Raw genomic sequence first — 15,227 nt, forward strand, 5'->3', positions numbered from 1 at the left:
CAGCTGAGGTTTTTGGCCTCTATCGCAGCGGTTTTAAATTTTGATACAGCTTCACTATATTGTTCCTTATGTTCTGCTTTTTTAGTGCTTAGTGCTTAGTGCTAATGATTACATGCTCAATTAATGAAACCTTATATTAATTACATACGAATAAAAAAGAATCTAAAGAATATATCAAAGATAATACGTATATGGACTTTTTCTACTTTTTGGAGCATACTAGCTTTTTAAAAAAGTTGTTTGGACTGTCACAAAAATCGTGTAATAACTATTCTCAAAGAGTCTCAACAAAATTCTTTTTATGTTGAGAATTTTTATTTATTCAGCCAACACCACATCTATAGATAAGTTTTTATCCAATTGAATTTCAATGAAATTTTATCTTTATCTGCTTCGTTAAAACTGTTCGGAACAAATCGACACAATACCACTTTCATTCTAAAATTTTAACTCGATTTTCCTAAACTTTGTATTGGTCGATTAAAGAATGAGGTCGGCTTCCAATTTTCCATGAAAGCCCAATTTCCATTCTCACTTCAACACAAACCGCAACTTTTTAAGCAAGACCAATTGATAAGAAAAGGAAGGCCAAGTTGACAAACACGTTTGAGCACATGTTTTTAATCGATTGTCATGAACCGTATTTCAGGAATGTTTTACGTTAGAAGGGTGAAAATGAGGGGTGTTATATCAATTCTAATTCCCAATCATGAAGAAATTAGAATAAAAAATTCAGTCTAAATAATGAAAAAACATTTTGGGGTGGGGAGGGTAATACTTAGAGGTATGAAAAGAAGATTACGTTAAATTATCAGTTCAAATGAATATACACCAAAAATTTGATAAAAGTCGCTCAAGCCATATCGAAAAAGATTTTGTAAACAATGTGACACGGGAATGTTATAAATTAGATTTTTAATATTTTTCATCATAAATTTACTATCAATGAACTTGCTTTAGTTGTCTAAATGTGTTATTTACTTTGTTGGAAAAGTATTTTTTATTTCTTTATTCAACTCATGAATCTCACACATCCTATTCTTGCTAGTTTTATGTTGAGAAGTTCTAAATAAAAATAGTATCTCATGATATTTATGCACACGAACATAAAATTAACAATTTACAAGTAGAAATAACTGAAATATTGCAAAATTAAAACTGGCAATATATAAAATGATGATAAGTGTGAAATAACAAGTTTGCACTTACACACAAATACTTACGAAAATAAATTTACCCCAAGATATAGTCACCAAAGTTTTCACATCCATTAGGATAACGCACACAGTTACAGATCTGCTGTTGTGGATATAACAAAGGGCTACCATATGATCTGACTGATAGTGATTCACTAAAAAGGCATTTTCATTTTTTTCCGCCAAGTAGCACTTCTCAAAAGACAGCTGACAAGTTTTGAGCTCATTCCCTGAAATTTTTAAACTTTTCCAAACTTTTTACATTGAAAAAAAAAAAAGAAATCCACGCTTTTATTTTATATCAGAGAAAATATCGTTAAGACAAAGACTTTGAGTGGAGAATTATGAAAGTAAAAAATGACTGACTGGTATGTAGAGTTCATCGTGGTGTTCCAAAAAGTCGTTACACAAGAAAGTAGACATCCCTAATATATGAAATGGAAATACATATTTACACTATTTACGTGAGCATTTAAATAGTTTCTTTCAAATAGGTGCCGCCTTCCTTCACAAAGGAACCAAGATGAATTGATGATTCGGAGCGGTGTTTGAAGCTGTATATGGAGAAAAACAGAATTTTTTCGTTAATTTTTGACTATAAATGGAAAAAATCACTTTTATACTCATAAAAACTGGATTTATTCGACAACAATCTGTTGGCAAAGCTATTGGATACACTCTATATCTAGTTTACTGAAAATTGATGAAAGTATGAACAAGTAGCAATGACTATCACAAAGAAACAAGAAAAACAGGCTTCGAATTTGTTGAGCACCCGCTATATTATCCATATTTAGGCTTCAGCGACTTCTAGTTATTCATAAAACTTAAAGAACTTAAACGCTCTGAATAATGTGTAAGCGAGTCAGAAGCGGAACACTGATCAGCCCTCGTATATCCATACCAACCTGTCCTATTTTTTGCAATAAATTGTTGAGTAATTATTTTACCAAATAAAAGTATCCTGAATAGAAAATAAATTACACTAATTCCATAGAATTTTTATTAAAATAAGACACTATTGGAAACAGAATATTATTAAAAAACTACGAAGATGTCACTTTCCATAAAACCAGTTCTTTCACTCTGTCGTATTCAAAGTATTTAGGAAAAGTCAATGGAACTTCCTCATATTTGACATCTGTCAACTTTTTCAGGCTTTCCAGAAAGTAATCGAAGCATGGTGCGGTCGTATCGCAATCTGATATTGTGAAAACGTATCGTTTTTCCAGCGCCACAAAAATACTTGTGTTATCCGACGAGTTCTGTAAAAAACGACAAATGGTCTTGATAAATGCGTCAGTAATGCTGTCATCGTATATAGCTGCAAAAAAAACCTTAATTCAATTGAGCTTTTATAAATTGAATTCGAGTTTATGTTCGCACAATATTTGAGAATATATCAGTATACAGTATGTCACATATCAAGAGAAAAATCCTCCATATATCTATTTTCTAGAATTCAGAAGAAATTTATTTTTGAATTTTCATGCAGTTATACAATTAAGATTTAATAAAGGAGCCATTTTTTCCTTTGTATTAGAGATATCAAGAGCTTAATTTATTTTTTCTCATTTTCTTTTACTATATTTATTGTCTTGAACAATAATATTTCCAAGTATTTTTATAGAAACAATTAATCGAAAAAAAACTTGATCCTGAGAATAACAAATAACACACGAAAATGTTGAGAAAGTAGATGATTTCATGCTAAAAAATCGACTGTGAGTACTAGACAATAATTTAAAATATAACAAACATAAACTCATTGCTGAACTGAACATGAAAAAACTGTTTCCGAAAAGAGTACCACGAATTTCAATTCACGTGTTTGTTGTGTCAATTTAGTTCCAAAATTTTACGTGAGGCTTTAGAAGAAAAAAGCCCCGGTAAATTGTACAAACTACCATTATAACAACTCCAGTCGAAAAAGAAGAATATGTTAAAAACAAGAGGTGTCATCTTCAATTAGCGTGTTATAACCATGTATAACATGTCTAATGTTTTATGTGGACAAAAATGGCATCTACTCGATCTGCTTTGGTGTTATGAAAATTTTCTTCGTACGCTAAGACTAAATCGATTGGTGATCATTCGATGAAAAAGCACCTTTCAACTTTTTTGTCATTATTTTTCAGATACAGAAAAAATTCAAAGAAGCTCATAAATGGTCAGTATCTATACCTTGGATGAGATTGTAAAATGATATAAACTTTGTGCTAGCATGTAAAAGGTAAATTTTATTGCCACCATGAGAAAAAGTTTGCATAATACCATACTCCGTAAATAGGGCAGTACCAACGGTGCCCTGGCACAGGGAGTAGAGTCTGGAGGGCTCAAGAATGGCCAGACAAGGCAAGACTATTATTTTTTTGGTTTACTCTCACCCCAGTATGGTCATAATCGAAAACGTCTATTAAATTAAACAAAACATCGCGGCATGGCATTTTCGCCGGCCTTTCTAATGTTAATAAATCTTCACTATCTGATCTCATTCATTTGTGTATTGTGCAGTTGTGAATAATCTTTGCAAATATTTTCGAATAAACGTTTTTTCACCAATCCATACTTAAACGCGATTTATATTATGCAACCTTCCTTATTTAAAACTACCATAACAAGTAGTGCAAGGTGTTATTTTATGATAGATGTATGAAGACCAAAGTAGCCCAAAAATTAAATCTTAAGCATCAAGGCGGGCAACGCATTTGGACTAGTGACATTGTGTTTGAGTTTTAGCAAGTGATACACAGTGGGTGGTACAAGAGGGAAGGGTCCACTTAAATAACTCGTCTGCTTATGTGCTCACATTAATTCTAGTTCTTAAAAAATAGATTTTCTTTCCAAAATATTAGATAATTGGTCCTCCAACACCAAGGTCCTTGTGCTTTACTTTATCGCCCTAAATGAAATGAGGTAGGCCTGTCCTACATTGCTCTAGCTAGAGTAGAAAAGGCTATTTACGGCACTGCATAATACGAGTCATTATTTTTTAAACACTTTTGTAAGATATAAAACCAATTTTTTGCACAGTAAACGCTTTTTCATATAGCAAATAAATTTCACTTTTTGTTATAAAGAAAAAATAAGCTGATTATTACTGGTGAAACACTAATTGAAGCTAATTAAAAAAAGTTAGTTAGTAATCTCGGATCAAACGTTAGGCTACACTAATCATCGACCTGTATCTGGGCGTTTTTCAACATTGATTGCCTCTATTTGTTCTCTAGTAATTAACGGAACTGGGCGAGAAGAATTTCAAAAAGTAAGAATATACTTTCCCGAAATGATTTTATTCCAAACTTGGTAACTATAACAGTTGATAGAACAAACACTAGTTTACACCATTTCTACAAATGTCTGCTGATAAAATAAAAATTATGGTCAGACCTGTAAATATAATCATTTGGAATATGTTATTGGCAAACTATTTTTTCTACTACTCCCATATAAAAAATCCATTATTGTAAAGTTTGGTGATATAGCAGGCAACATATCTCAGTCCATCGAATTGATTATAAAATCAGTCAGAAGTCCTTTGAATAAGCAGAGCAGCTGTCACATTGAAAGAAATGAGTGTCGTAAATTTGAAACAAGTTCGTTAATAAATATTTGAGGGATTTGTAAGTTAGTTTGTTGATTTAATGATAATTTCACATATTTAGACAAAAACTAACACAGATAGTCAACAAAAGAAAACAACTGGGACTTACGATTCAAGAGAATTGCCGGGAAAAATCACAGCTGCTATTTATTATCAAATACAATTTTAGCACATAAATCCGTTTGGGCAAATGGCTAATAGTTGCAGACATTCAAAATGCTACATGGTAAGTGCCTGATTCTGTCACAGAAAAAGACCAACAAACACATTCCTCACAATTGAAAGTAACGTACAACGCTGCAATGAGAAATATAGAGGCAGGAATAGGAATTACATCTGAATGTGCTCGCAAGATTTTTATGTTTTTTTCCAATTTAATTGGATGTACATTATCGTTGTTTGCATTTTCGTTACTATTATTAAAATGATCAATGTGTTAAAGTCAATAATAAAAAAAGAAACATGCTTTTGATTTTTCCTGCGAAATTGCATAAAAAGCAACGCAAAATCTGTTACCGAGAAAATCCAGAAACACGTACGATAACTAATATGAGCATTTTTTCAAGTGGATGTCAGAAAATGTTGAAGAAAACATTAAAGATATTGTGTTGTTGTGGTACTTTGATAATATATCCAAAAAATATTCCCCGAGCTCTCTATAGTTAAATATTCGATAATAAAGAAGACTTCAATGGCAAATGAGAAAATTGATATTAGTAATTATCACAGTTTGTATTGAAGAGACACAGCAGTTATACTGAAGCACCTGTTGCAAAAACGTATTCAGAATAATTCCTTATTGTAAAATATTTTGGTTTTAATAATCTCGAAAAGTATACTTAGACATTGTTTACTACTAACGTTGGCTGTTATCAGAAGTAGGACCAGCTATGATTACACTAAGCGCCATGGTAGATGGAAGAGTACCACAATTAACGAAGAATATTTCGAAGATAGATTATCCTCAAAAAATAAGATTCCAATGATATGTGTAATCCTATCATTTAGATTTCGCATTTTCCTACAGTTCCATACAATAAATAATGAGTCAAAATTTGTTGGAGAAAATTTAGATTGCAGCGCAATTTTCAGAATTTACGGAATTCATAAACGTAAATTTATACTTTGTTATTTGCTTAATTTATAAAAAAAACTAAAATTAAAAAGTGTTTCTTTTATTACAGAAATAAGCCCTAAAACTTAATTCTTACTGGCAGGCTGCATAAAACATTTTGAATTTCATTAATAGATAAAGTATAGACATCTTAACTAGGTTACACTGTATATTTCTTACTCCACAGATAAAAGGAAGAGAGCAGCTGATGTTGGAAAGATATATATGGTCTAGAATTCTCATGTTCTCTAAGACATTTTGTAAGATCAAATCCATCTCAAACTCTGTATATAATTCTAAACTTTAATTTGGTGTATTCCAGTATATATATTCAAATATTAATACGGAGGTATCAGAAAGTTTAACTACTTTTGGAATCACTTTTAATTAGTAATTAGTCATTCATTTATCTTTAAGTAACTTTTATCCAATCTCATTCGGAATGAGAATATTAGATAGTTTTACTGGAAGGAATAAAGTTGAATTGAAAATACGACTAATCTATTTAATTATGGAGTCCGCTACAAAAAAAAAGAATTTTCTCTGGTTAATTCCAACTGTCGATGTCGGCTTAAAATCGAATTGTCTTGCCAATCGCTATCACAAAACGATCAAATTATAGATAAGATAGATAACTCATCAACTTCTTGAATTCTACATGGGGTGTGTTATAATCAAAAAAGTATATACATGGACGGGTCACCAAAATAATTTTTATCTCCCAATTCCCCAAATTCATTAAGTATTGTTTTTTAAATTAGTTTGTCTCGCAAGGTTCTAGATATACCTTACCAACTGAAATCAGTTTATGAGGATTGATACAACGATGTCTTTTTTAAGCCAATAGTATGTGCAGATTTTCCTTTTTCTGTACCTCAACAGCATTGTTTATCTAGACATCAGTGGTAAAATATGTCTTTTTGCAGACGATACTAGTTTCTTTTGGATCAGTCTTGATCGCAAGGCACTTCATAAGACCTTATCTAGTGACCTAATTACTGTGCAACATTTAATTTTTTATTTTCCAAATTACTAGAGGAAGAAACATTTGGATCCAACTACGCAACTACGCAACTTCCGGTAACATTTTTGTATATAAATGAAGAGAAAAAAGTGTGATTGTGTACCAACAATTAAGGTGAAAAAGAGCATATTGGTTTCTCTCAAGTAGTATATGACTACAATGACCACATGGGCGGAGTTGATAGACTTGATAAAATGTTGGCTTATTACAATATCACTTGGAAAAGTCGCCGCTGGTGATTGAAAATATTTTAGCACTTATTTAACTGTATATTTATATAAAACTGTTATATTTACTACAAAACAACAATTGCTTATAATAAAAAAATGAAGCTTATGTCACACATACGGCTTAGAGGTCTGTAGCTAACGATCTGATCGACAATTTTTGTTCAAGGAAAAGACGTAACCCAAAGGTTTTAGTTTAGTTATCAGATGGCCAAGCCAATTGACAATTCTGTTGGTTTCAATTTATCTGTGAAGTGCAGATTTGCTAACTGCAGTACAGACCTTTATGTAAAGGATGTTTTGTTCTTTGCAAACTCTTTGAAATATTTGTATTAACCCTATAGATTGAATTTTAAAAAATGTGATCACTTATTTAACCACAAAAAAATGAAAAATAGTTCTGCCTATAAAGGGTTGAATCAGGATATGTACTCAGATTTTAGTTTTCACTCTAATGTAAAGAAGGGTTCACCTTTTAAGAAACTGTAGATACTTTATTACCACAAAAATTCACCTTAAAGTCTTTAATAATGAAAATAGCCAAATTACTTCTCACTTCAACGTCGACAGCAAAGAAAATTGCTACAAATTGATGAGCTTTATTCACAATGTCGGGAAATGTAAGATGGAAAAGCTACCACCAAGTAAATTTTATTAAAGTTAATAACGTCACAAACATTGTTTTAGTTTGAAGAACGATTTTCGCGTTTTGGTAATTAGCTAATACAGAGTACGAATTGACTTAAAAACCTAATTATTTAATAAAACATATAAAATTTTAAACAATCCCCTGAAGTACAGAACGCTTAGTAACTTCTGTCATCTTCATCCAACCAGGAACTAGTGCGATATTACTATTGATGTGTCTCTCCATGTATGTTGTTCTGTTAGTTACGTTTCTATGATATCTTTACACCAGGCAGCCGTCTGCAGCCATCAGAAACTGAGTAATGTAGAAATTCACATCTCCGAATTTCCGTTTACAGATATTTTATTAGTAGTCGCGTCCATTCACCTGATTTTTCTTCTAGTGCGTTCGATTGTTGCCGTATCCGGTCTGTTATATCTGAGCTGCTTCTGTGTATCCACCACCACCACCAGACCAGCCTGTGTAGAGAGAGTGCGTTATGAGCTGGAAACTCTCAGTGCACCTCATCTCAATAATCATCGTCATCGCTTTCAGTATTTCTTTGTTCTCTAGAAGTGTGACCAGACCTTCAATCAATATAGATGAATTGAGTGAGTCGTCAACATCAACAGCCTTCGTAACTACGGCCGTGGTCCGTCTGTCTTTTCGGCTGCCTTTTGAGCTGCCTTCCGTATGTAGGACCAGAAAAATATCTTCGTACGTAAGGTCACTGCTCCACCATCGGCGTAAGCAACGAGAAACACGGCAAGAGGCTGAATATCATATAGACTATTCCATAGATCCGATACAAATATAGATCCTTGAGCGATCCCTTGACTCTAGTCAACTGTACACCTGTTTGTCTAGGATCTCGAAGAGGTCTTTAAGTGCCTCTATGATGTCCACCCACCTGGTCAAGTTGAAGGCTTTCTTATGTCCTAATATTGCTGGGATCAGCACCAAAAAGGGGCCGACCACCTTCTGGATTGCTCCGATTGTTGATCGGCCCTTTCTAACGCCGAATTGCAGATCTAAAAGTCGCCTCCGGTTTGTATCCCGTCTATTAGTTATAATCTCAGTTATTTCAGTTATAATCTCAATAGATGTTCGAATAATTTACTTGTAGTATTCAGTAAGCTCAGCGGTTGGTAGGTTGCCGGCGTATTCGGGTCACCTTTACTCTCAAGAATAAGAACTAGCCTCTCTACCTTCCACCGGTCGTTTAAGGTGCATGTTGTCAAAAACGCATTGTACAGGTCGAGGAGAATCTCCGGTCTCAGTTTAACCATCAGTCGCCCTCATAAGTTCCTAGAGAATAAAGTTGGGGGCAGTCTCAGTATAGATAATTGCGTTAGTTCATATTAGGTGTGTCGGGAAAAGTATTAGAGCTTACCTCATTCACTTATGCACTCAATAAGTAAAAGATATTTTTCATTACGGATCTACGTTAAACAATCTGAAAATTTAGAAGATTTGATGAAACAAATTAGACTCGTATAACTCCGCAGATGATCGAAAACTCTGTAAATTTCTACCATCGTTTTGGCCTATCTCAGATAGTGAAAGGAATAAAGTTTGAAAAATACCTGTAATAGTTTCAGTTCAATAGATAGTTAATTTGAAAGGTATTACTTTTTGGATCTGATATGGCACCCATTTGAATTATTTTTTTATAATGCAGGAAATAAGCTCCATCAAATAATGTTTAAAAATATTGATGATGTCATTACTTTGACAAATTTGATGTTCTATGTTTTTCATGACAAAAGACGCGGAATAAAAAATTTATGTGACATGTTTTACAAGTTTTCCAGAATTGAACGTTGTACATAACAAAACACTTCATAAATTTATCTTTAAGATTGATTGACCAGAAAACTGTGGTTTTTATGGACAAAATTAAATCTAGTGTATCGAGAGGTTGAAAATAATATTTACACTATAACGATTTTTATTTAACCTTTTCTGCCATTAGTATCATCGACAACATCATATTGAAATACACAATTAAAGAAGCAACACGATACTTGAACAAATAGGAGATTAGGTGTAGCTACGTACATATATGTCATAGAAACTGCAGATATAATTATGGGTTTGCTGATATAAGACAATACTAAAACACGTAAAAGGAGGCTGATAGATGAAGATAATACAACAACAAGTAAAGCTATTATCGTATTTATCGTCTGAACTTTGCCAACTTTTCTCTGTCAAACTTATATTATTTATCCGAAGCAACTGCTTATGATGAATAGAATTTGCGGTTATTGCTAAGAAAATTCTGATGATTATTATAGCTTTAGTTTTAAATAATTTGAATAAACAATTAATTCTTAATCGAATATTCTTAGGGACCTTCTCATATTGTCACAGAAGCAATAATTGGAAATATATTGTGTATAAATTAGAAACTCAAACGAAAAGAAACGGAAATATACGAAATTCAATATCTGTAGTACATTTTTCAATTCAAAATTAATATATGCTACGTTTCCAGACTTTCCAATAAAGAATACAAACTACGTTGAAAGGGGGGTGAAAATGAATTTGTAGAGGAAGAGTGCGCGTGACAGTTACACAAAGAAATGCAATATATTTTTATTCAAAAGGACTTGTCCCGTAACGGTATAGATGGCTTCTATAAATGATAGCCTTTTTCGATATAATCCTCAAAAAATCTATATACATCAGCAGTTATCAGAGATATTAAATTGAAACTCTATTGAAAAAATTTGATGCAAATTCAACCAAATAAAATACGAAATAAAAAAATATATCAAAGAGATTTCTTGTTTTGAAATATCCAATAAGTTGAATTACTTGATGATCGAATTTATTTAAACGAGATATAGTTTCCTTTTTGTAATTTACTCACAGACAGACTTACAGACACGGACTTACTCACTTATCACTGAACAAACTAGAGTCCCCAATCGACATATGATATGATATTTTCCATTTCTTGGATGGCGAGAGTATAGTTTGCTTATTTCTTGATATGAAATGTGCTTATGACTGTGTGGATATTAATTCCACAATTATATTATTGTACGGTCTCAAAATTGTTCTTCGCAGATTGCCTCGGAGATCTTTATTGAGTCATTTATCATTTAATATATATTCTGTCGATTCACAAACACGGTTTTCAAATACAAGATACATACATACAGTTTGCAGATGATATCTGTATATAATCCATCCAGAATACATACGCTGATTAGGTTTAGATTTTGAAAAATGTGATGCGAACTAAAGAAACTGATACAACCATCAAAAAATGGTTAAATATGTTTTTTTTAAACATAGACATCACACGTCGGAGATCAAAGCTTTGTGTGGACGAACATTTTTGGTTATTATACTTGATAGTAAATTATTACGGTCCAAGGTATATGATAAACAAATATGAAAAAAGATATTAGACTGACTGAAAAATTCTGTGACTTATAGACAAATCATTCTCTATCACACTCACTCAATCAGGATCTAAATAAGACTTAACGTAAACGCATTTCATTTTTCTAATTTTTATATATCAAAAATATTTGTTTACATCTTTTATTGTCAAATAAATGGAGGTTTCGCTGAGAATTTTTGTACCTTAGGTAAAATTTGTGATTAGTGTTGTTTTCCACAAGTCCTTTACCATATATTGTAAAGAAAAACCTGGATTTGACTCCATCACCGGAAAAATTCTGAAGCAACATTCACGCAAAGCTATAGTTAAATTAAATGACCTTCATTCAGATTAATATACGTACATAAGCTATGAAAAGATGAAATAGATGAAAAGAACGTTACCCTGTCAGGAGAAAAACTCTCAATTATTTATCAATATCATAGAATCACAAACGGAATCGAAGAATCCCAGAGGAACACAAAATGTGCACTACCACTTTCTTAGACGTGGTCCAGTACTTTGATGAAATTTAGTATAAGGGTCTTAATTACAACTTAAGTATGTTCCTATGACGCCAATATTCAGTATTACTAGAATTTCATATATCGGACAGATATTTTAGAAAGCAGGACAAAGTCTCCAGCAGAAATTAAGGCAAGAGTACAACAGAGTATAGTACCAAGACGTGGTTTCTGCTTAATATTCACAAGTGATATACCAAATCTCGAATGCAGTTGCAACGTTTGCTGATGATACTGATATTTTGATCATTAGAAAAAATCATGAAGAAGTAAATGGGAAATTACAACCAAAACAAAAATCTGTTCGTGTTAACTTTATTAACAAACGAAACCAAAATATTTTAGTAACAAATTCATTATACTAAAAATGTATAGTATTTTGAAATGACACTTGACACTAGACTTCGCTGGAAAGTCCACGTTAAAAACAAAACACTAAAAGTTTGAAATAAAATATGAAAAAATGTACTGACTTCAAGGAAGAAACCTCAAATTGTCCACACACGACAAACTGCTTCTCTATAATCAGTTATCGAAGCTGGTATGGACATATGGTATACAGCATTGAGGCTGTGCCAGTAAAGAAACATTCAAGTGATAGAAAGTTCCCACAATTGTGAACGAACATCGTTGATACACCCTGGTACTGCAGTAGCCAATTAAAGCCAAATTTGTCAATAGTTATGAGCAACGCATACGCAGTACAACTTGCGGAGAACAGCATCGCAGTGGTAGACCAAATGAGATGACGACACCAGAAATGCTGAAAGAAAAATCTACAAAACGATACTGGATGATGGTCGACTGGAAGTGCGCGAGCTAGCAGACAAAGTAGGCGTTTTGAAAATTGCGGTACATCGTATATTAACTGAAAATTTGGACATGAGAAAGCTGTGCCCAAAATAGGTACCGCGGCTGTTCAGAATGGAGCAAAAACAGCGTCGTGAAGATGTTTCCATCAAGTGTTTCACAGATATGAAGACTAATTTTTACGCCGTTTCATAACCATGGATGAAACTTGGGTCCATCACTTCACTCGAAACAAAATAACGATCTAAACAAGGACTGAAAAGGGAGAACAGGCTCCAAAGAAACAAAGACCGTTTCATCTGCATGCAAGGTCATGGCGTCGGTTTGTAGAGATGCGCATAGAATAATTTTAATTGATTATCTTGAAAAAGGAAAAACTATCAACGGCGAGTATTATGCGAACGTATTGCAACGTTTGAGCGAAGAAATCAAGCAAAAGAAAGAAAGTGTTGTTTCGTCAAGACAATGCTCACACATTCGTTAATGCTACCTCATGCATTTATTTTCTGTTTCCAGACTTTAAAAAAGTGAGTGTTTTCTTAAAAAAAAAAATTTGCTACAAGGATGCAGCTTTCATGATGTAACGAGTACGAAATAGTCTTAGATATTGACCAAACCATTTAAAATTTGTGTTCGTTAGTTGGTAAGTGAATATATATAATATTTTCACTTCTACACTTAAAATAAAATTTGTGCGTCACTATTTCTATCAGTCAATACCTGTAAATAATTTTATGCATGTAATGAAACGCTACTTTCTAAACCGTTTACTGATAGTCTAAATTATTGTATTCATAAAAGTCTATCACGTGTTGTCTACTTACTGTCTGCTGCAATAATCACGGGAATATTCGGCAGGTGTTCCATAATATCTCGAGGAATTTCATTTGAAATAAAATCCAATTCTAACACCTTTACAGGATGCCTTACAAGGTGCTTGTTTCTTTTCACGTTGCTTTCAATCACTTTAAGAATATTCCCTTTGTCAATATCTGCAAAAAAACTCGCAAATGACGTTCGTAGTTCGTAAACAAACATGTAACTAACCAACTTAGGAATACGTGCACTGCTAACAATATAGTAATTTTATGGAAATAAATTTTTAATCTGTTATTAAATGAATAAATGATCATATTTTTTATTACGACTTAATCATAACTCAAGTAATTGGGCGCCATATATATATGACCTTTCTTTTAGACTAATTTATAGTCAATTTTCTCACGGATTTTTCTGTTTTGTTCTCTATATGATCTTCACGTTCTCTTTATAACCTACTGAAATGAATTAAAATTATTTGAAGAGCTCACCTGTACAAATAACGGGGAAAAACATTGAAGTTATAATACTAGTAAATCCAACGCCCGAACCTAATTCTAAGATAATGGAACCTTCAGGAATGTTTTTATAATTGTATATCATCCAATCCGCTAGTAACAGTGCACCTCTCCATACTTGCAATCCAACTAAATCAAGAATTGTACTACTTTTGTGTTCTAAAAAATATATAAGAATAGCATAGACAGTAGAGACTTGATAATCCAAACTACCAAAACAACAACTCCCGTTAGGACTATCCGATCGGTAAAAATGAAATGCAAGCTTCTTTCGAAAAAAATTATTTATGCTTATTAAATCACAAAATACGTTAGGAGTCAACTTATTATTCGCAATATAATTTATTTTGGTCTGAAGGTTTCTATTTACTGACGAAGAAAAGGCTTTGTCCCTAAAGTTACGCAGCTCCATTATTTCGAATAAAGAAAGTTCAACACAACACAGAGTATTCTGCGTTGCTATAATATATAAAATTGGGACATTTTATTTATTTCAACAATACCTTATGTATTTATTTTTTAGCCTATACTTAATAAATGCATGTTTTATTGCACCACTCTGTATTTCATAATTTATTATTTACCAGCACAGAACAGATGATTGAATTTAAATGTACTGATCCACGCACGATTTTCCGACGCACAATAGCAGGCCTGGAGAGTCTGAATTGAAAAAAAGGAGAGTTCAGAATATGAATTTGTAAAATTCAGTACGAAATATGTAAAAAATTAGTTTCGGCTATTTATGCTTCATGTGCCGTTGTGTCCCGTCTTACAATAATCGTTATCCCGGCTTTACTAATATTTTTTATAAAATGTCGAGCCAAACACCTTATGATATTTTCTAATCATAAATCATTTTTCTATACAACTGAAATTGGAAATTTTTTTCAAATTGGATATCGAGAATCAAAAATTGTACCGATTTCTATGTATTGTGCTGTCGATGTTCGGGATTTCTTTCTAGGTACATTTAAATCTCCATCTGCATCAACCGTCACCGTCGACACCATCAAATCTTCAGATGATCGAAGTGTTTGTTCAGGCAGGATAAAATTGAATTTCGAAACAACGTCTGTAAATAGAAATACAGGATTAGAGTAAACAGCATTTGTAGGAAGTGAAATAAGAAGTTTACAGTTATTTTTAATCAGATTTCATTTGGAAATATGGAAACATATAATTCACCGTTCTGACCCAAAGTAATATTCACACTGAGCACACTATTTAAAATACCATGGAACCAATCCTCACAATTAAATTTTTTGAAGCACATTTCAACAAATATTGACTTCAGAGACGAAGCCGAACAGTTATGATATAATTAACAGTGAAAAATTGCAACAACTTTGCCCCGGTCCAC

General features: G+C 32.5%; 1 protein-coding gene across 2 annotated transcripts in view; it reads right to left on the bottom strand.

Moving 5' to 3' along the window:
- Positions 1-2,182: 2,182 nt before the first annotated feature.
- The window catches only part of LOC130445726 (UDP-sugar transporter UST74c), a 70,080-nt gene continuing 57,035 nt past the window's right edge, over positions 2,183-15,227 (bottom strand). For both annotated transcript variants that reach the window (XM_056781560.1, XM_056781559.1), the window contains exons 3-6: positions 14,787-14,939; positions 13,838-14,023; positions 13,352-13,519; positions 2,183-2,520 (exon numbers count right to left, since the gene is read on the bottom strand). In XM_056781560.1, coding sequence (XP_056637538.1) covers positions 2,243-2,520; positions 13,352-13,519; positions 13,838-14,023; positions 14,787-14,939 — 785 coding nt within the window. In that variant the 3' untranslated portion in view covers positions 2,183-2,242. The remainder of the gene's footprint in view (positions 2,521-13,351; positions 13,520-13,837; positions 14,024-14,786; positions 14,940-15,227) is intronic.

This window comes from Diorhabda sublineata, chromosome 6, assembly GCF_026230105.1.
Source record: "Diorhabda sublineata isolate icDioSubl1.1 chromosome 6, icDioSubl1.1, whole genome shotgun sequence".
NCBI classification, from domain to species: domain Eukaryota; kingdom Metazoa; phylum Arthropoda; class Insecta; order Coleoptera; family Chrysomelidae; genus Diorhabda; species Diorhabda sublineata.